This window comes from Balaenoptera physalus (assembly GCF_965194825.1).
Source record: "Balaenoptera physalus genome assembly, chromosome: 3".
NCBI classification, from domain to species: Eukaryota; Metazoa; Chordata; class Mammalia; order Artiodactyla; family Balaenopteridae; genus Balaenoptera; species Balaenoptera physalus.
This window is the reverse complement of record NC_138890.1, coordinates 126,268,779-126,292,338: the sequence shown is the minus strand read 5'-3', so window position 1 is coordinate 126,292,338 and position 23,560 is coordinate 126,268,779. Positions and strand designations below refer to the sequence as shown.

Genomic DNA, 23,560 nt, shown 5'->3' with positions numbered 1-23,560 from the left:
AGCCTGTGCTCCGCAACGAGAGAGGCCGCGATAGTGAGAGGCCCGCGCACCGTGATGAAGAGTGGCCTCCGCTTGCTGCAACTAGAGGAAGCCCTCGCACAGAAACGAAGACCCAACACAGCCAAAAATAAATAAATAAATAAATAATAATTAAAGGTGCTAATAATTAAAAAAAAAAAAAGTTTACAGAGGAAAAATTGGAGTCCTTGGGGGAGGGGTGATTCACAAAGCATCTCAACATAGAAAATTGTGTGAAAACTTCCATTGACTCTCTGACAAGCTAACCACAGGGTTTAATTTATCATTTAAATAATGTTTTTTCCTATGTAACTTTGAATATCATATTTTTCTGTCCCTAAACTCCACATTCTATAGCAATTAGACTATTAGGTCACAGAACAGAAGGCTGAGCTATCAATAAATGAATTTTAGAAGCGCTAACAATCACTTGGGATATGCAGGTTTCGAACACACACACACACACACACACACACACACACACACACACACACACACACACGATATACCCAAATAACCCAAATGTTATATTCAAGATGATTTCTGATCCTGGTAGTCTTAAATAATTTTGCAAGACTTGAAAGAAAAGCTTCTTTGAATATGCAGGCAAGGTGTTAAAAAACAAATAAATGAAACAAAGAAAAAAAATTTTTAATTAACCTCTATAATGAGTGTCTCCCATACTGTTCAAAATGTCTTTTTCAGATAAGGAGTATAATTGCTTTATATACATCAGTGTTCCCAGAGATATTTAGAGGCAACATGTTGTTTACCAAATCCCTTTCATGTTTTTTCCTCAGTGTTCAGTGATATAGCATAATCATATTACTGTCTAAACAGCCATCCTACTGAGTTAATAATAGTAAACATACTTATTATTTCATTTTAGAATTTTCCTCTTTCACTATTTGGATTCAATAGCAATTATGTCAATTAGAAAGTAAACCAAATTTAAAAGTTTTTGACAGAGATGAAATATAATATCTGAAATTTTAGAAGACTGAACGTTTGCCAAGTTTTAAACACAACAGCTTGAAATCACTGATTATATATATATATATATATATACACTTTTGTACTCAAAACTTTACTGAGAGTCCTAAGAGTTTTTCCAAAGTCATACAGCCAGTCTTGGGGACTGAATGCTCTTGAAACATAGCATTCTCCAATGCGATTACCTATGGGGACTGGGCTTCAGTCAGTCTCAGTGGGATTTGGAAACAGAATACATACTGACAAAAGTAGACACTGTTTGGGATGTTTGCTCTTTCCCTCCCTGCCGTCCCCACTTGTATCAGTCAACTTTTGCTGCAGCAATAATGTATCCCTGAACTCTCGAGGTTTACCACGACAAATATGTATTTTTCATTTTCAGGGCTGCAGGTTGACTAGCTCAGCTGGCTTATGCCTAGCTCTAGTTGAGGTCTGTGTCCCGTGTCTCCCATCCTGTGGTTTTCCTTCTGGCAGGCGGGAGTATAAGAGGGTGAGTGGGGACACACAATGACTCTTAAAGCTTCTGCTCTGAACTGGCACAGTGTTTCTTCCCCCCATGTCCCATTGGCCAGAGCAAGTCTCATGACCAAGCCTAAAGTTAGGGAGGTGGCAACTTATATTTCTCCTACATTGAAGCGTGACAAGGGTATGGAAGGGAGGACAAATTGTGAAAAATAGTATGATCCACCATTCCATTTCTCTAAAAGGTAACATCCCATCTCCCCAGGGCAAAGACTCTGGCAGAAATGTTTATCATGGAACATAAAACCCAAATTAAAAAATAATTATCACAATCATGATATGGTAGAGTCTTAACCTACCATTTGAAAACATGAATAGTAAAGCTGACCAACTTTACCATATGTGATAGGCAGCCTCTAAAAGGTCCCCCAGTGATCTCTACCTCCAGGTATTTATACCCTGTGTAATTCCCTCTCCTCGAGTGTGGACTGGACCTAATAACTCTGTCTAGGAAAAATACTCATGTGTTTTCCTCTGCTCACACACTCACAATAATTCTGACACCAGATGTGTGGGTTCTCCACACATCAAACAACTCTCTGCTGGGTGTCCTACAATTCAATTAAATTCTGACACTATCTATCTGGAGTTAGCACAGATCCACAAGTTAAGAGCTCAGATGCCCCCGCTTCAGATGCCAATCACAAGTCCCAGGTTGTCACCTGCACTCTGAACAATCATCTATAAATTGGGGTTCCCCCAGCCTCTCCTTGGGTTCAATAATTTTCTAGAATGGCTCACAGAACCCCAGGAAACACTTAGATTTACTGGCTTATTATAAAGTATATAACAAAGGATATAGATGAACCACCAAATGAAAGGTGCACAGCAAGTGTGAGATCTAGAAGGGTCCCAAGTACAGGAGCCTCTGTCCCCATGGAGTTTAGAGTCCACCAACTTCCCAGCACATGGATGCTTTCACCAAGCCAGAAACTCTCCAAACCTTGTAGTTTAGGGATTTTCATGGAGGCTTCATTACATAGGCATGACTGATTATTAACTCAATCTCCAGCCCCTCCTCCTTCCCCAGAAGATGGAGGTGGGGCTGAAAGTTCCAAGCTTCTAATCACAGTTTGACCTTTCTGGTGCCAGTATCCATCCTGAAGCTATCCAGTTAGCCCACCAAGAGTCACCTCATTAGAACAAAAGACATTCCTATCACCCAGGGAATTCCAAGGACAGAGACCCAATATTTTTTTTCTCTTACTTTCTCTCTCAGTTCTCATTCTGGGGAAAGCCAAGTTGCCACGTTGCGAGAGGCTGATGTGGAAAAAACTGTGTTCATGCACCAGCCAGTGAAACCTGCCAACAGTCATGTGCTCAGGAGAACCTAGAGATGACTGTAGCCCTGACCATGACTTTGATTGAAGCCTTTCAAGAGACTCGGAAGCAGAGTCACCCAGCTAAGCTGCCCTCAGATGATGACCCACTGTCTGATAATAAATCGTTGCTGTCTTAAGCTGCTGAGCTTGGGGATAATTTGTTATGCAGTAACAAACACCGAATACATCATATGAAAATATGAATAATTAAATTGGCTAGGCTTGTTGGTAATTTTTGGACTTACTAAGATAAATGCTATTATTTAAAAGCAATACTTGAATCTAAGGAAAAAAGAAAACCAAACATCTAAGTCAATGTACCTAAGTTAAATTACTAAGAATGACATTATTTTACCCCATAGCTGGACATACCTGGAGTAAATCTTGTTTTGTATTAATGTAATGAGGTAAAAGTAGCTACTTCATAAGGGATAAGAGAACGATGATAACTACAGGTGATTATGATGCCACTTTAGCATTAAGAAAATTGCATACATTTCTAACAGTTTAGCTAGCAGGTATCACATAGGAACTTTCGTTTAAATTTTATTTCTATTTATGGAAAGCTCACTAAATTCTCCTGAAATTCAGTACACAAGGGCTCCAAATCTTGAGGAGTAATTTTTCAGTTTGCCAACTTGTAGATATTACTATTCAGCTGAATTTGTTTTAGGATTGCAGATATCACTGGTCCAACAATCAAACTCTTCATCAGAAGTTGTTAGGGGCGCTTCGCTTTTAGAAATCACAGGGCATTTCTGTCTTGGAAAACATTGTTTCAAGGCCAGATCTACACAATACCAATTGCCCTGGGTACTAACAATGTTACTAGAATAATATCCCATGAAGTTTGTGTTTTTCGCCCCAGCAAAACATTGCAGTACAGTTGACTTGTTTTTAAACAAAACGGGGGCGTACATAGTTTCAGATAAAAGTGTTTTCAAGGGTAGATGCTTCCAAACATATGGGAACAGGCTGCGCAAGAGATCATGTGGACGTTGCTCCAGTCAATACGAACTCATACTAGAAACTACAGCTTTAAACACCAGTTCAAGCATTGGTCCTAAAAACAGATCAGGCTCAAAGTAAAGGATAACCATGCAAAAAAGAATGTGCCAATTGGGCCAAAGACCAGATTTTCTATGGATCTCTGTGTTTTCTCAGGCTCAGTCATTTGCATAACAAGGAGACTAATCCCTCTTCATGTTCTTTTTTCATTCCTTTATTTCTCTCCTTTCTATCTTGGGTTGCAGGCTGTGACTGTCACTTTGTTAGTGTTTGATAAAGGCTTGTTGAATGAATAAATGAAAGAATGAATGAAGGAGCTGAAGTTCAGAGGCTGGCAGTACAAATTGACGTGACATACCAGGTGGCAGTCATTTTTTCTTCTTAGAAACGTACTCTTCAGGTTCCCTGAATCATGTAGACGATACAAGTTGAACTATTAATATGAGACTTTTTTTCTAAATAACACGTTTTACTGTGTACCTGAGGTCTTAGTGTGTTCACTGCTGTTCTAAAGATCATGCGTACACTACGAAGTTTATTTAATTCAACTCCTCTGATAACTCTCTCCCTGGTTCCTGCTACTCTCATTTCTTTACCTATTGACAATTTCTTGTTGGAATTGCCTTGGGTGAAAGTCATTCTTGTAAGAAAGCTAACTTTCTTTAAAAAAACAAAAAAAGTCAATGTCCTCAGCAATCAAAAGACCAGTAAAAGCAATGGAGGATGTGATTCCTAAATAAAGTCTATCAGTTAAATATGCAACAATAGACCCTTAAATTGTATATAGCATTGCTATCATCAACTAGCTTCCATGAAAGCAGAAAAAGAAAGAAAGTCTGCCATCTTAGGTGGTTTGTGTGGTACTTTATTACCTGGTCTCCTTTACAAAGTTATTCTCCACTTCCTGCGCATACCAATATCTGCCAGGGAAAATAGAGTTCCCTTTGCCTGGAATTCTTTCCCCATTTACCTTACAGACTCCTCTTACTTTTTCTAGGTCCAACTTATGGGCTATCTTCTCTTGGACACTCACTCATCCACGTGCCACCACCCAGGAAGAGCTAGAAAATGTGACCCCCACTCCCGACTGTGTACACTTCTTAGAGCTTTGCTTGTGTTTGCTGACATGGCTTTCTCCTCACAAGACTGAGGGCTTCTTAAGGACAAAAGCTTTATCTTATTTGATTTTGTATCTTCAGTCCCAGGTGCAGTGCTCAGCATAAGGATATTAAACGAATGATCTAGTAAATTTCTCAGTATTGTTAGGAGTTCAAAATCTTCCACCAAGGGCTTCCCTGGTGACGCAGTGGTTAAGAAACCACTTGCCAATGCAGGGGACACAGGTTCGAGCCCTGGTCCAGGAGGATCCCACATGCCACAGAGCAACTAAGCCCGTGCACCACAACTACTGAGCCCGCATGCCTAGAGCCTGTGTGTTGCAACGAAGTGTAGCCCCCGCTCGCCACAACTAGAGAAAGCCCGTGCACAGCAATGAAGATCCAACGCAGCCAAAAATAAATTAATTAAATAAAGTAAAAAAAAGAATCTTCCACCAAATATTCTCATTGAGAGAGAATCCTTATTATATCAATAGCTAAATAGGGGGCAAAGTGGCTGGGTAAGTCCTTCTTAACTCACCATATCATTCTGAGAAAAGCTGAAGCAAGGTACATGGCCTAAAAGAGGCTTCTCACTCCCTCTCCCACAATTCTGTCATCTTTGCTGTTTTACCCTTCCTCTCCTCACAAAACCAAAGTCAAGATATTGCCACAACAGTGAGAAGAAAAGTCACTTCAAGGCACTCCCCGCCATGCCCCCCAGGCTACCTCACCTGTGGCTGGGGCATGAGGCTACAGCTGGATGCAGGGGGGAGAAGAGAGCGCAGAAAGACCAGCCAGGCTTCATCCCAATGTCTCACTGGGGAAAAGGCCTTGGCCCTCTTCACTGCCAGTGGCACGGATCCAGAAAATAGAACACAAAGAAGATGTGTCACCCCTAACACCAACCATGGACATAAAGTGACTTTAACCACCAATACAAAATGGCCCCAGTAAATGTCAGAGCTGATCAATCAGGTTATCAACTTTCTCCCACAGGCAGGAGCCCTTAAGGGGAGCAAGGAGTTAAAAAAGAGGCCTGCAAATGTTTATTTCAAAATTCCCCACTTGTGTAGGTTCTTGAGAAAGCACACTGAGGCAGAGGTAGAGTTAGTTAGTGGTACAGGCAAACTGTTGGAGGAGGTACAGTGTAACACCTTGGAAAGACACAGGAGAAGGAAGAAGGAATGACAGGAAAAGGTTTTGGACCACAACTCTGACCTGACACTGTGACAAGAAAGGCGGAAGGAATCAGAATTGTTAGGGAGATTGCAATGCAGATCTGACAGTCTCAGCCAAATGGTGAGCTCGGAGGCAAAGATGACTGAGACGGTTTAAGTGTCATCTTAGCTAGACCATACGACCAGGATGTTTGGCCAAACATTATTCTAGATGTTCTATGAAAGTATTTTTTAGATGAGATTAACATTCAAATCAGCAGACTTTGAGTACAATAGATTACCCTCTGTAATGTGGGTGGGCCTCATCCAATCAGTTGAAGGCCTTAATGGAAAAAGACTGACCACCCCAGAAGAAGAGGGGAGACTTCCTGCAGACCACCTTTGGACTTGAAACTTATTTTGGTATACGTGAAATAATAGAAAATGTATATTTTGGTCTCTGCCCCCAGTTTCTGGCACAGAGCTCCTAAAATTCTAATAAATTCTTAAGTGAAAAGAACACCAGGAACATCTCTCATTCTTGTATTTGGTCTGCCGACACCTTGAATTAGGACTTCTAGCATACCACGGGAGAATAAATTTTTATGTGTTAAGAAGTCCAATTTGTGGCAATTTGTAACAGCAGCCACAAGAAACTGATAAACTCTCCATCATTTCCCCAAAACTAAAAGAGCAGTGAGTACTTTGGTTGGAGAACCTGATCTGCCTGCATAGGCTTAAGGTATTATGGAAGGAAGCAGAGACATTATCTCTTAAAGAGTGAAGATAAGAAAGTCAGAGGTTTCCATCTGCCTATTCTTAAAATCATAAGATTAGCCATTTCTATTATTTTATTATTTGTATTATTTCTATCATTCTATTATTATTCCATTCTAGTATTACCTACAATTAGTCTTCAATAGTAAATAAGTCCTTACCGTATAATATATTCATGGAGGTTATCATTTCACATGTGAAATCCTGTGGTTTTGTCCTTTAAGATATATATTCCTCTCATTTTAGCATCCTTTTGTTATTTATCTTTTTTAATCCTTCTGTTCTCTTAATTTATGTTTTTGAGGATGAAAACAAAGACCTTATTATTGATTTTCTGGTTTTATTTGTAGAATGAGATAGAAGACTTTTCTAAACTTTAATCATGTATGTATGAGAGATGGACTTTTTTCAAACCATGTTTCTTAGCTTGCAATTTTCATTATGCTACATCCAAGATTGCATTTCATATCACATTTTTGTAAGCATGGTTTCTTATTACAATGTATTTTCTATAGTTATTTGAAGTCACAGTTTATTAAATCAGGAATTTAAATGTGGCAGTGTCTTTTATTTCCAGCGTGTTTATGTATGCCACCAACACCATTCATTATAGACGTTTTCTCTATTTTGGGAGGTGATTTTGCTGTTGTTGTTTTGGTCCTTAATTTCTTTTGGAATTATTCCTATGAGAGTAATTTCCATAGAGAACAGAACTTTTACAGAAAATAATTTTCATTGTTATATATGTCCATATTATTTCTCAGATTTTCCTACATTTTATGTCAATTATAAAGTAAGTTCAAATTTGACAGTTTCTATGATTTACATTATTTATTGTTACCAAGTTGATTGTTCTCTGTAGCCTTTTTACTGTTTTATTTTTCATCTCCCATATGAAAATTAAAATTATTTTATACACACATGTAGACCTTCCCAATTTATTTCATTAGAAAAGTAATGCTTACTTGTTTTCCACCATTTTTTGATGTAAGGATTATTAATTTTTTACAGTTTTATTGTGCTATAGAATGGTTCATATACTATACAATTCACCCATTTAAAGTGTATACTGTAATGGCTTTGGATTGTGTTTTTCATTCATGATGAATTATTTACGTAGGATTCCCCATGAAACATGGTCACTTCAATGGAAATTGCATGGAGGACTGGAGAAGAAGCTGAGGAAGCTATGATCCAGGGTCTGCAGAGGGGCTGCCAACCACAAGTGTAGAAAACACTCTCCTCTAAGACCACACAGCACGCACTGAAGGAGGAGGTATGGGACAGGCTGACACAGGCTGACACAGAACTCAGGTACCCGCCCCCCCCAGTGGAGGAGGGGCACGGGTCTTAAAAACAGGGCAAGTGACCATCTCCACACTAAATGGTGGAATATGTAGTCTCCTTCACCCAGTTCACAGCCCTGAATACCAGCAGCAAGGATAGCGCGTGGGTGCATGCACAAACACATGCTCACACACACACACACACACACACACACACACACACACCCCACCCCACACACAAGAAATTCATGGATTCTTTTCCGGAAAAACTGAATGCGCTACGAAAAGAAAAAGACTTCCACAAATGATGTTTAGTGCTTTCCCAGTACAAATCTGGCAAACCCACACAACCCCCAGAACTTCAATTCAGATTTTTAGTAACTTCACATTTCAGTATGAACAGAGTCAAAGATCACCAAACTTTTTTTTTTTTTTTTTTTTTTAGAATTTATTTTATTTATGACTGTGTTGAGTCTTCGTTTCTGTGCGAGGGCTTTCTCTAGTTGCGGCAAGTGGGGACCACTCTTCATCACGGTGCGCGGGCCTCTCACCATCACGGCCTCTCTTGTTGCGGAGCACAGGCTCCAGACGCGCAGGCTCAGTAGTTGTGGCTCACGGGCCCAGTTGCTCCGTGACATGTGGGATCTTCCCAGACCAGAGCTCGAACCCGTGTCCCCTGCATTGGCAGGCAGATTCTCAACCACTGCGCCACCAGGGAAGCCCAAACATTTTTTTTTAACATCTTTATAGGAGTATAATTGCTTTACAATGGTGTGTTAGTTTCTGCTGTATAACAAAGTGAATCAGCTGTACATATACATATATTCCCATATCCCCTCTCTCTTGTGTCTCCCTCCCATCCTCCCTATCCCACCTAGATGGGTGGGATTGGGATCACCAAACATTTAATGAGTAATTCTAATATGAAAGACACACACACATACACACACAAACACCTGACTCTTGGAGAAAAACGGAAGAGACACGTACAATGAGGGACAAAAGAGCCTCAAGGAGAACAAAACATTGTACAAGAAGCGTAATCATATTAGATGATTTGCCTCAGTAGTGAATAATTATAGTAATTATTATTAATTATAATTATACATAATATTATTATTACAATGTAAAGGCAGACTAAACAAGGTGATATAACTATATTGGAAGGGGAAGGAGGAGGGGAGGAATGTATTTTAAAAATGCTAAATCATCTACACCATAAAGTAAATCAATAGATAATGTCTAAAATGGATAAATTGATAAATAGCTAATATATTATTTTAAAATATGGAGAAAAGTATCAAACAGTATCAAAATTACCAGCTAAGCCAATTGTAAGTGACTGCCTCCAGGAAGTGGGATTGAGTGAGCATAGAAGGTAAGGGCTGGTAGAAGGAAAACCAGATACAGAGCTACTGTTGTCCATTATAAGCCTTTTAGTACTACTTGAGGTTTGAACTACCCATAGATATTACTTTGATAAAGGATAAAAAATAATTTAAAAGAGAAAACCCAGATACAGTATTTTAGTTGGCATTGCTTGGTTTGTTTTCTGAATTACAGTTTTTGAAGAAAGAGAGCAAGGACTTTTGAGCTGATAGCTACATAAATTGGTCAACTTTTCTAATATTTTAAAGTAAACTGGTTACTTCCTTACGTGATCCCTCAGGGAGGAAAAATCTTAGTAAGTCCTTGAGAAAATAAACTTTGAAGTTTAAAAAAGAAGCCAGGCAATAATTTCTACTGCAAGAAGGAAATAAAAACTTCAAGGGGTGGTACTAACAATAATTTTCTCAGACATATATCTGCGACCCTGCTTGCCTGGGGGACGTGAGAGTCAGGTTCCTGCTGAGTCTCTCACTCCTAGGTCCTCACCCCCTTCCACCTTTTTTGCGTTCCTTAACCCCCTTCTCCTCTCCTGTCCCCTCTTCGCTGCTCCAACTCTTATCAGCACTAACCATACCAGAAAGATTTCTCTTTTTAGACATACCTCATTGAATACATAAGTGACGAGTGAAATGGTAAAACTTCCTCTGTGCAAACAAAATAATGATATTTCAAACACTCACAAAGACCAAAAGAACTAGGTACGTTTTTTACTGGTATGAGAATGTTGATTCGGGTGGGAGTGTTAGCCATACCTAATAATAAAAGAAGATTCAGCATCCCTGATTTAAAAGAAGAAAAATATACAAGTGTATTTTCCAACAGCCTTTGGTGGATGAATATGTACTGCACAGACGCATGGACTCTTTCAACACTCTACGCTTCTCCTAAGCACGGTGCCTCCAGACCCCCACTTGAACACTGAAGGTAGAGGCTATCCATCTGCTACGCTTTCAGGTGGGAATAGAACCTGCAGATGTCTACCCTTGACTTTCTGAAACTGTCTGAGGCGTTATGTCATATGATGGATGACTTGATGCGTCTTCCTTCTACCTTACAGAGAACAGAATTTCCCAGCAGTTTTAAATGTTGGCCTTTAGTGACCGCAATGATTGAGAAACATCTATGACCATTTTTAACTGGGGAGTTTTAGGCTTTTTGAATGGCAAGGCACATGCTTTTCTTTGTGTTTGACAGAATTAAATGATTTCTATACTAGAAAGACAATGATTGATGAAGAAATTTTGTTTTAATATACATTTAAAACATATCCTCTAGGACTGCCCTAAAAAGTTAAGAATCCGCCTGCCAATGCAGGGGACATGGGTTCGATCCCTGGTCCAGGAAGATCCCACATGCCTCGGAGCAACTAAGCCCGTGCGCCACAACTACTGAGCCCATGTGCCACAACTACTAAAGCCCTCACGCCCTAGAGCCCGCGCTCCGCAACAAGAGAAGCCCCCGCTCACCGCAACTAGAGAGAGCCCGTGCACAGCAGCGAAGGCCCAATGCAGCCAAAAGTAAATAAAATAAAATAAAAAATACTACATTTTAAAAATATATAAATAAATAAAACATATCCTCTAACATTTAAAATAACTTTATGTGACACTTTATTTTTTACTCTCTTTGTCTGTCTCTCTGTCTCTGGTAATTCTGGGATTTACAGAATCCCTAGAATGTCCTTCTTCCCATCTCCCTCTCTCTCCTGGTCCATTTTTGGGTTCAGCATGAAATCAGTCTTGTTGATCCCCCTACTCTGAGCTTGTACTGAGAGTGAGCTTTCTTATACTTGCAAGTGAACTTGTACTTGGTTGAACAACCAGGACTTTGCCTTCTTCCTTGTAGGCCCCATGTACCTACATACAGAGTAGATAGATACAGAAAAACTACGACAGCTCTGGTAATCAAGGAGGTGGTGTTGCTAGGCAATGGAAAGGAAAGCAGGAAGTCTTGTACTTGGGTCCTAGCACTGTATTAGGAATAAAGAAGACCTGCCAGTCATTCCTTTTCCTCAGGGGACCGGTTTAACGTGCAGGGGCAGGGTGGACCCAAAATATGGAGGTTCAGCACTAGCATCTGGGCTTCTCTCTGGGGCCCACGTTTGCAGCTCATCACCATTCCCTGCCCTGATGCCACGTTCTGATAAGGGGGCTCTTGTGCCTCAGTAAGCATCTCTTCTCCACAGTACATTCTCCTTTCCCCTCCTGATTTATTTTAGTTCTGAGGACCACGCTTCTCATTGTCCCCAGTTGGAGATCCTGTTTCATTCTCGAGATCCTGCTTAGAGTCCCCAGTCTTAACCCCAATCTGGGACAGATGCCTTGATAATAACAACTGTGCCTTCCAGCTACCATCCCTGCCCTGGCTTCACCATCCTGAGTGCCCTTCCTAGATTCTCCCTGGTCTGTGACTGACAGTGACCATTTCTCAGCCCCGTCCTGAGTCCCACCCCAGTTTTTGCCATGCCTGACTAGAGGGGTCTAATACCCCAGCCCTTACTTCTCCTTCCAACTGCAATCCTTTCCAAGTGCACTCCAAATTCCAGTGTCCATGCCTCTTTGATAAATCCTGAAGTATGATGTTACTATCCTTTTATGCCTTGCTTTGATGTCCTTTTTTTGAACCCACGTTCTGAACATGGAGGCCCATGCACACTGGTGCTCTGGCATAGGCTAGAGCACATGGTCCAGACTATATATGAAGTATCAGAGGGTTTCTAATTTATGAATGGGTTTCGTTCCCCAGAAAAGTCTACTTCTAAGACAATAATCGAGTCTACAGGAACAATCATCTCAGAGTCGACGTTATAAATTGTCGTTGGGCTCTCACGTCAGCCTGTAAAAAGCCTATTCAATACAAAATACACCAGAGGTATGGTACTTCAACTCTGACAAAAACTATCTCTGTGAAGAAATGGAATTTGGGTTTTAACTAGCAGTTCCAGGATCAAGCCTCTGAGCTCCAGCTGTGGAAAAGGAAACTTCACTAGTTTCTTACAAGAGAAGGTGGAATCAGAAGGGCACTGGTGGAATACAAAGAGTTAACGGAGCTGCAGTAGGAGTGGAAGGGTTAGAAGAAAACTGACCTCAGTTATTGCTACAGAAGCTGTGGTGGGCGAGCCTAGCTGGTGGAGAAGAGGAGGTGGAAAAGTCACTGCTGGGAACCCTCCTGCCTGAGCAGCCAGTGTCATTGGTAGAGTAGAGAGATGGCCAACTAACAGGGCCCAGGATGGTCACAGGGGGACTTGCTATATCAAATCTAGGACAGGGGAAACCTGGGACTGGACCAAGGTTATGAACAAGAGAGATGTAAGGAGTGGTAAAAACTGTCGTGATTTCTGCCCAGAACCTCCTTTGGAGAAACTGTTCCCTAGTCCTTACCCCTATCCACAACCATGTCACGGCAGCCTGGGGCCACCAGGGTAATTCAATGACTCTATCTGAACAACATAGATTAGACAAAGGATAGAACTTTTACCTTCCCAGGAATTTGATTTCAAGATCGGCAGAAGTGAGGTTCTCTCAGTATACCTGAACACAAAATACAAAAATTCAGGGACTCTGTGTAGGCATGTTCTGCCATGTGGCCATGGAACACAGAAAACTGGCTGGCAGCAGAGAAGAATTAATTCATTGTTCATCCATTCATTCAACGAGGGGGGAAAAGGAAAGGCAGAGGAAGGGAACTAATGTTTCATGAGAGCTTATTATGTGTTGAACAGGAGATCACACAGAGGCTGCAGAGAAAACCAGACAGTGGATCATGAATGGGTGCTATAGACAGTAGGGAGAGGAATTTGGTTGTGCTGATTAATTTGCCACAAGCTGAAGTCAGAGACTAAGGATGTGCCTGGCCTGTTTGGGGCATCCACCCAGGGCTCCTAGTCCTACCATTAAAGAAAGTTTTTCTTCTCTTGCTGAGTGCAGCAGACCTAAGAGAATCTCCATGGATACCTTCTGAGGATTAGCAACTTGTTTTTTACACGCACATGAGAAAAAGTAACCGTCTAGTTTGAATAGCCACTGTGTTCCGAAGGCAAACAGACAGCAGTGTTGAGGAGAAGACAGCATCCTGAAACAGAACCTCCAACATTCTGTACGGTGAGTTAAGCACCTTGCATAACATTATGCACCATTGGATGTTCAGTTAATACCGCATGGCTTAATCAATGAATTCTATCTTACAAAAATGTGCTTATTTTGTCGTCTTCAAAGAAATACCGTCACCCAGATTATAACACGATAACATGCTATACTGACAAGACCATAGGACAATGATATAATCAGTGATGAACACTGCCATAGCCCACAGAACGAAGCCAAATTGTAATTACCAAACTCGGCGACTCACGTGGAATGCAGTATTTCTAAGCTTGTGTGATATAAGAGTACTACAAATGCCATCTTTTTTCATTCTCTAAATTGATAGTACTCACAAGAATTGCTGCTTGAATAAAATTCCACAGTAATCTTGACCAATGTGGCAAGATAACCCAAGAGAAAAATTAACTGTGTTTCATGTTTCTACACTCTCAAGACAAAACAATGAGATATGTTACTCCAAATTCCCTATTTCCATCCTGACTCATCTTCTTCTAATGATACACAAACAACAAAAGGAAAGTTGAGATTTCTCTGCCCCAGGACTGTGCTATGAGCATTTTTTTTCCTCAAAAAACGTAAGCAAAAAGCAGAATTATCCAGGAAGGGTGTGGTACTAAGGTTTAAGAGGAAGGGGAATGGCCTGACCCGACACTGAAATAAGGAGGGGATGGCAGTTACCAATGATTCCCACGTTGCCCACAGCAAGGCAGAAAGTGGCTATTTTATTGATAAGCAGAGCATGAATGCCAAGGAGCCACAGAAAGTACCAGTGACTGTGTGGGGCAGACCCGTCACCTCTAAACAGACCCTACTGCCAAGGGCAGTGGCATCTATAATGGATGAAACACCAGAGCAGTAGCATAGCTATAGCACACTTGACGCTAGGAGATGATCGTTCTTTTAACATCTTTACCTCCATAAGGCAAATTTTTTAAAGAATTAATCACATAATAATTATTCTCTTGACTCAATTCCTTAGTTTTAAAAGTTAACGGTTTAAAATATAAAATTTCAATTTAAGAGTTATTATACAAAGGCAGTAGGATATTTCATGTAGGAACTAAAAGGCACTAACCAAGCAAAAGTATTACGCATCACAGTTTGTGCTTTGTTGGGCTGTCCCCCGAAAGCCTACAAGGCCTGTACTTGCCAAGCTTCAAGACCAAAGAAAGAGCCCGGAGTCAGCAACAGAGACATCAATGGTTTAAGGATGAGGGAGCTTCCACGTCTGAAGCAAGGTCCTGGAGCGACACCCCACCGTGTGCAGGCGGATGGCGGCAGATGACGAGCAGGACATGGCGGCAGTCTTCACTCCCAGCGGGGGAAGGGGAGATTGCCAGTAATACGGGGAATTGATGTCAGGTGGGTTCATCAGTTACCAAGGAAACCAGCAGAGGGGTACGCCCCTCACTGCCCCTTTGATAACGATAATCACCACCTGGGACATTGCACAAGTGTGTAGGAGGTCAGTCTTGTGAGTAGGGTGTAGGTGAAGCAGGCATTGGTGGAGCAGGCAGTGTGCAGAGAGCAAGAGAACAGCCACCTTGAGTGGCCTGACCATACACACTCTGATTCACTGTTTTAAAATTTAAACACAAAAATTCCAAGTTGGCATCTAGTATTGGAGTGTCTGAAGTTTTATATCTTCTTCTGCCTAATCAGTGTGCTATCTTTGCTTTTTTTGAATTGAATCCACTGTTTAAATGCAGGAACACGTAGCACCACAGGGATTCACTCAAGTGATTCCTAACGTTTAGGAATTTATCACTAAGCAAACATGTATGACCGCTGGGTCCATGGCAGAAATGGGGGTAGGGGCCAGGGAAAAACTGAATTACTAAAACTTCTTCTAATTGAAGTCCATGTAGAATGAAATATCTTTTAAAGAATAAGTAATAAAGGTGCTAATGTGTAGCTTAATGTATATTATTAGAACTCAACAGTGTTCACAGCAACTGTTGAGAATTCATGCACTCAAAAGATTTTTTTCTCATGACGGAGTATCTGTCCCTGAGTGTTTGAAATTGCTGCTGCATGGTGATAATAAAAAGCAGAGCAACCTTTTAATCAGCATTATTATTCTTAATTGCCCATAAAAATGTACCCCCTTATGGCCCGCACCTGGACCAGACTGTTCCCACCAGCCCACTTTTGTGCCCACAAATTGTTTGGAATTGCATAATCTCTCCAGGACATCTGTATCACCAAGAGAAGAGGGAAAGGCCTCCCAAAATATAACTGAGATTAAATTTTCTACCTGTTAGACTGGTGTTTGCATCCGATTTCATTTGATTTTAAAAAATGATTCTTTACCTGAATGTTGTAAATTCTTATCAGTTATAATAATATAACATAATATTTCCATAACATAACTAACATGAGTGACATATTACATGCTTAAACATTTGGTTTTTTTCTACATTAAAAAACTAAGCATTCTGAGATTATTTTTTTCTGGTAAAATATGGGAGGAAGTGGTCAAATTTTCAAAATTTGATAAAGTAAATCAATCATAGAACTTATGATTCTGGACAAATTTTCTAGATAATTCTCCTACCAGAAAATCTTATATAACTATGGTAAAAATGTAATCTTTTCCCTCTCCAACTTGGTAGTCACTAAAAGTGTTCCAGGCTTGAAAATTACTCAGCCTGTAATTTCCCCAGACTGAACCATTCTGGGAGTAAAATGATGTCATATAAATAGTAATTAACAGTATTTTTTTGCTTCAGCTCCACCCACTGTTTCAGTACTTCAGGTCACTTTCCATCTTCCAAATTACCTGCATTTATTTATAGGTGAATTCAGAGGGGCAGCTAATTTTTGCAAACCAATAAGCCCTCTTTAACCTTTATCAACTCAGAGATCTTTACTGCCCCTGAAAGCCATGGAGCCGTCTAAGGCCACCTATGCTGCAACAATCACCCTCTGCTTCCAATGAGGACACCTATGGCACCTCCACAAAGCTGTTGCTGTCACTACTGTTGCCATAGCCAGTACTGGTGCAGTGACACGGTTTAGGCTTGACCTGTGAGATTCCCACAGGCATTTGAATACAGGTAGCAGCACTCGAAATTACAACCAAAGTTAAGAACATGAACGCTTAATTCTAGGAGGAAAACAAGGAAAGAATGTTCCCCAGGAGGCATGAAGGATCTGAGACGGCCGAGAGGCAGTCTGAGGTCCCAGTGTGTAGAAAAATGATCATCTCTCCTAGTAGGAGCATCCTTCCCCGAGGTACCAAATTTTCAGACCAGCAGAGCCTATCCCCAGTCCTTGATGCTCAAATTTACATAATCTGTCAGAGAGAGAGAGGCAGAATCTTTGAGTGAATACTGGTTGAGACTAGTTTCTCCAGCCATACAAATCAAACAGAGCCTTGGTAGATTGACTGTCAATTTTATCCTTGGGAACTACATACAGGTTCCATGAACCAAAACTAATGATGTAGATGCATGAGGCTACCACACTTCTGCCACTCTCTGGAACCTACCTGCCCCTGAACCACTCATTCTCACCAGCCTTAACAGGCTTGACAGTGCCTCTCTCATCTTACCTTAGACCCCAAAAATACAAATCACAAGTTCCATTTTAATGCTGGAGAAGGGGGAAGGAGGAATAACTCTTTACAACGGTTCCTCAGTCATAGTAAATGCTAAATGGATGAGAACCTCTTTCTTTTTCTTGCAGCAGGGGAGGGCAGTTTAAACAGTGACTATTAAGTAGGTTAATAATGATTAAGTTTAGGTTACTACAGTAAGAGAAAATCCTTAAAAATTAGAAAATAACATATTGACAAATGTAACTCTAATCAAACCACCTCCTCAAATGAGGCAGAGACTCTTTTCCTTCTCTCCACATACTGAGAATTCCAGGGAAAAAGGAGGGTCAGAAACAAGTCACTGGGCTCTGTTATGGTACAGTAAGCTTGTCTCATTTCAGCCCCATCCCAGGGACTAAAAGGAAGATGGAGGCCCCTAAACGCTGGGAAAGACTCTTCTCTCAGCTCAGGTCCTGCATGTTATGTGGTGTGACATGCTCTTGATGGAACATTTGTATCATTTGATGGTGACAGCAAACCTGACCTCCTGATGAAGTGCTATTTGTCTTCACAGTGATTAGCTGGGTCTCCCAACTCTGCACTAGTTCAGTCATATTCTTCATGTTAGGGGCACAAACTCTTGGAACATCTTGACGTGGTGATGCTCATCCCAAAGGAGAAGGATGTAAGTCAGCCATGTCCACTGGACCATCAGCCACGAGCCCCTTTAGCTTATTCATGGGTCAGAATGTTCACCAGGTATGTTCAGGTTTTGGATGAAATCTGACACCTTCTTCTACGTCAGATTGTGAATTCTAAGTTTGACTACTGCTTCTACCCTCCACAGCTTCTTCAGGAGGGGAGCCAGATACATACGGAGGGAAGACAATGTGAAGACACAGTCACAGGTACCTCCCTCACAGCCCTCAGAAGAAAACAACCTTGCAGACACCTTGATCTCAGAGTTCTAGCCTCTACAACTGTGAGAAAATTATTCCTCTGTTGTTTAAACCTCCCAGTCTGTGGTACTTAATTATGGCGACCCTAGCAAACTAGCTTACTCATTATATGTAATGCCTTTATTATAATGTAAAGAAGAAATAAATGGAATGTCATTTACAATAAAATACATATTTGCACTTGTAAATGCTCAAGCACAGCTATACCAAAAGACGTAACGTTTATACCAATACTGGGCATGCAGTGGCTCTAAGTGTGACAGTACAAATGTGGGCTGACACAGACAGCACACGTTATTGGCAACTCAAATACAAAATTTCGAGCACCGTTACCGTTCGTACGTGATTTTCTGAAAGAGTGAAAAACGCTTGGTAAAGTTCCAAACGAAACAAACAACAATCTTCCTTCAATTTACATGGTAGTTACATTCCTGGAAAATTCAAGAAATACGTGGTATTTATTTGACACACGGGAACAGGTGCTAGGCACAGATAATTATAAATAGGTTTTTCATCTCCATGAATGTCTTGTGGAACGTTTGAAAGTCACAGCCAGTTCTTCATTTCTCTGTACATTTGCAGGTTGTCAGGATGTCTAGCATCTCTGGCCCACATCCCTCATTGCCAGTAGGGTTCACAGTCATCATGACAACCAAAAATGTCTCCTTATTTCCAGAATATGTCCTAAAGACTCTCTAAAGGGGAGTACCACCTTGGTTGAGAAGCAGTGAGATATAAGAAAATAAAAGATGTAATGTATGGCTATCTTTTGGTGCTGGGCCAGCCCCACTCCCACGCCCTGACAGAGCTCCCCCTGCCTGGAGGCAGAGAGCTGGGGACCGGTTCACATGGGACCACACAGCAGGCAAGTCAAGCAAGGGATATGCATTTCTGAACTGGTCTTGTTGAAAGTCACAGTCTTAACACTGCCCTTGAGCCTCAGGCATTAAAATGCTCCTTTGTTTGCTTGAATTTCAGAGGCCTCAAGTGCTCTAAGCTTGGTAGAGACTAGCAGCTGTGGGCATGCCTTCCTCTGTGTGTTTCTGTATGTTTCAGGGGCTTGGAAAAGGCTAAGGCCCTGCTGTGATTGCAGAGGCATTAATGGGTTAGAGAACCATCCTGACAAATCCTGCTGCCCACTTCTCTGCTCCTGTTCCTGGGCTATTGAACATTCATTGTTGGAGAAAATCACATGAACCAACAGGTTAGTTCTACCAGCGAGCTATGATTTCTAACCATTAACTGGGCCCTCGACGATGCACCCAATCCTTTTGTCCCACTTGCCTGTCCTCCAGGATGTTTCCCAGTGTTTATTCTCAATCTTTTTTTCCCCCTTCTCTCAAGCACTCAAATTCCACCTTGTTGTTTCACGCTCCAAGAAGATTTCTGTACGTTTTACTGAGACAAGATCATTGTTCAGAAAAACAATGAAATCCTCAAAATTCTTCCTCTCAAAATTTATTTTCCTCTCGCACAACAAGAAGAAAAGTCCACTTGTGCTGCCTATTGCTCCCCTTTCCAAGGGAACCTGTTCCATTATTTAAAGAGCTTCAGTTTTTCCTTTTCAACTGCCCTCCTCTTCCCTCAACTTTGCCTGAAGACATGCTGTTTGAGTTAGAACCCTTTGGTTGCAGGTAGTAGAATCCAACTTGAGTGAATTTTAGCCAGAAAATAAGTCTTTAAATAATAATAAAAAAAAACCCAGTGGTAGGAATGCCATGGGTCTCAGGAAAGGACTTGAACAAGTATTGCAAAGCCATCAGCACTCCTTCCACCCTTCTTTGCTGCTCCTCTTTGCTTCATCTTTCTCTTTCCTGTACACCAGCTTCTTGTGGCTTCCTGTTGTCGACTGAAGAAAATGTACAAGCTAAAAGTTGAGAGTTATGTTTTATTCAGCGGATTTTCTGAGGACGTCAAGCCTAGGAGACAGGACTCTCAAACGGCTCTGAGGCACTACTCTGAAGAGGGAAGGGAGGAGCCAGGATATAAAGGAGTTTTGTAACAAAAACCAGGTAATCAGAACATCAAAAGATTACTGTTAATTAAAGAAAACCAGACATCTCAAGTTAATGCATTTAGTGCTTTTGTATGTATGGGAAGATGCAAAGTTCTGGGCTCACTGAAATCATTCCTTTGATATGCACCTCAGCTAGGGCCGGTATCCTGTTTTTTTCCATCTTGAGTCTCCTCAGGGTGCACCCTTGGGTGTGACTGCAGCGGCTGATGGCTTGATGGTGGGGCATCCTTTGTTTACTGATGTGGCAGGCAGCATTCTTAGTCCACAGTGTCCACATGGCAGAATCCCAGTTCCAGGAGTGAGAACCCAACTGGCTAGCTTGGATCAGGCCTAATCCCCTGGCCAAGTTCAGCTAAAATGGCTTAACAGGGATCAGATTTACCCTCCTGCCTGAAAAAGATAAACACACAAAATATAGAAGCAATGGGTTTTGAACATGGATATCAGGTAGTGCTGGACAATGAACCTTGAGAGAGGGCAAACGGATGAGGTGAGCCTTATGGTTGCCCCAGCTTGCTGCCTGGAGAGAGTTTCCAGAACGCAGCATGGGGAGGGGGAACCCAGGTGGAGCCCAGTGGTCTCTCTGAGTTGAGAACACAGAGCTGGAGTCCAGCGAAGCCATGGTGGATAGAGATAGCACGACAGAGTACTAGAGAGAAGAGAGCTGGAGAGAGAGAGAGGGAGAGAAAGAGAGATGGGAGGGAGAGAGAAAGAGTGGGGGAGAGAGAGAGTTAGTTCAAGATCTGGCTCACAGGAGGATCTCCTTGAGCCTTCAGCTAAGTCGTGATCAGTACATGCCTGTAAAGAAACTACTGGAAGCCAGGGAAAGAGCCACCTAAAAGGATCAGAGGGAACACTTCTTGGAGCCTTCACAAGGCCTTGAATAGTTTATTTCCACCAGTCAGAATGGTAAGCCTTGTAATTCACAAGGTACCCAGTAGAGTATTCAGAATGAGATAGGAGGGAAGGGGGCAGGGCACAACCTTTAAAAGAATGACATAGCCGTTGAGGTTACAATAAAAACTGGTTAGACCCTACTAGGCCCAAGATGGCAGAAGATTTGGCTTCCAGTAGACCTTGAGCCTTATTATACACTCATTGTAATACATTAGCATCTAAATGACATACCCACAGGGACCATGATGGTTCCAAGGCCGACCATAAAAGACCAAAAAGTGGGCGGTAGTCCAGTTCCCGGAAATCCCTGCCCCTTTCCCAAAATAGTTGGAATAATCCTCCCACTCATTAGCCTATGAAATTACCCAGCCCATAAAAACTAACCACCCCATATTTCAGGGCCACTCTCACCTTTCGAGAGGGACCGCATTCTGTCTAAATAAACAGACATCTCTCCAAATAAACTGCTTTCACTTTGCTATGGCTCGCTCTTGAATTGTTTCCCGCGCGAAGCCAAGGACCTTCACCTGGCGGTCTGTCCCATGGACTCACCCAAGACCTGTGATGTGACCATCCTCTTGTGCCCCATCTTCCTACAACAAGAAGATAACCATCAATTTAGCCCTCGAGTCTGCTCTGGTCCTGCCTAACAAAGTTTAAAATCAAACCTGAAGGGACTTCCTTGGTGGCACAGTGGTTAAGAACCCGCCTGCCAATGCAGGGTACATGGGTTCAAGCCCTGGTCTGGGAAGATCCCACATGCTGCAGAGCAACTAAGCCTGTGCACCACAACTACTGAGCCTGCGCTCTAGAGCCCGCGAGTCACAACTACTGAAGCCCACGTGCCTAGAGCCTGTGCTATGCAACAAGAGAAGCCACCGCAATGAGAAGCCTGCGCACTGCAACGAAGAGTAGCTCCCGCTCACCGCAACTAGAGAAAGCCCACGCACAGCAACAAAGACCCAACGCGGCCAAATAAATTAATTAATTAAATAAATTTTTAAAAAAATCAAACCTGAAAGAATCCAACAGTTTCTGTTAGGGAACCGTTGACTGAAACAGCCTGCCTTGGCCAGGCATGATAATAAACACTTGCATGAGTTGTCCCCAGCAGGAGGTCCCGATAAGGAACAGGGTGCTGCCACCAAAAACTAACCGGGAGAACTTGGGAGGGGCCAAGAGGAGGGAGGAGACACCAGACCATAATATGTCCTGCCAACCTCCCAGAAACCCTCACGCTGGGATCCATCTTGGCTAAGAGATGTGTGCACCATCAGGAAGGGCCTTGAATTGGACCAAATATGGGGACAAGCAAGATGATTGACCAGAGACACCCAGAAAGCTGACCCCACCACCATAAACCCTGAGACTGTGAGCCACGTGGCAGAGCAGTTCTCCTGAGTTCCCTTATCCCGCTGCTCTCTGCCCGGGTGCCCCTTCCCAATAGAGTCTTTGGCTTTGCCAGTACGTTTGTCTCCTCGGACAACTCATTTCCAAGCATTAGACAAGAGCCCTCTCTCAGGCCCTGGAAGGGTTCCCCCTTCCAGTAACATCTCTAAGTAACTTAACTGCATCCCAGAACAAAGCTCAAGAATATTTATGCAAATACAAAAATATACAGCACCCAGTAGGGTAAAATTCATGATTCTGGCATCCAGTCAACCCTCAGCTGAAGGAAAGAAGCAGAAAAGGAAGAGGAAGGAATAAAGTTCTATCTCAGAAATTTTATGAATGTTATAGTCACCTCCTCTCCTGTCTTATGGCTATTAATATTTTCTTCCTTACACATCATAGTATTGTTTGACTTATTACAAAAGCATCCATTTCTATTGTTATTTTTAAAAACTTGGTCAACAAAATGAATCACTAAAGTGAGAATACCAAACAAAAAGAGAACAAGAGAAATTTCTGCAGTGCTTTAAAAGGATGAAGTTCTCTCTCTCCCTACTTCCTTTGCCTCCTCTTTCTGCCTACCTTTGCAGAAAGTCCTCAGTTTCTTTACCTCAATCTCTAACCTGTCCTTCCTTTCTCAGGTTAACTGAATACAGAATGCATGGCTAGTTTTTGGAGAAAATTTTGTTCTTGTCTTTGATATTTAAATTGGCAGATTTTAACGTCTTACACATACTTCTCAAAGAAGAAGGGGTACTTCTCAACAGCCCCTCACTGGTAGTTCAGTGCCTTTTGTTCTGCCCTCTACCCTGCTTCCCCGGCCCTGCTCATTTGCCTGAAACCCATCTGCCCTGTCCCTGGGCAAAGGGAATTTCAACTTTGGCTGCATCTGTTCTGATGGCAAACACGTCCCACACCACAACTCCCGTTCTCCTTCAGGTGGACTCTCTTTCTGGCATGGAGTGGGGACGCCTCCGTGAATTGAGGAAAAGTGGAGAGAAGTCAGGAGAACGTGGGGAAAGCAGACGAAGGGAGAGGGAGAAAAAGGTACAGGGCCGGAGATCGGCAGATAATAGGAC

At 42.0% G+C, this 23,560-nt stretch overlaps 1 protein-coding gene across 1 annotated transcript in view; it reads left to right on the top strand.

Annotated features, from left to right (window-relative positions):
- Positions 1-9,380: 9,380 nt before the first annotated feature.
- SHISAL2B (shisa like 2B) overlaps positions 9,381-23,560 on the top strand; it is a 35,910-nt gene continuing 21,730 nt past the window's right edge. The window contains exon 1 of the mRNA XM_082457410.1: positions 9,381-23,528. Coding sequence (XP_082313536.1) covers positions 23,379-23,528 — 150 coding nt within the window. The 5' untranslated portion in view covers positions 9,381-23,378. The remainder of the gene's footprint in view (positions 23,529-23,560) is intronic.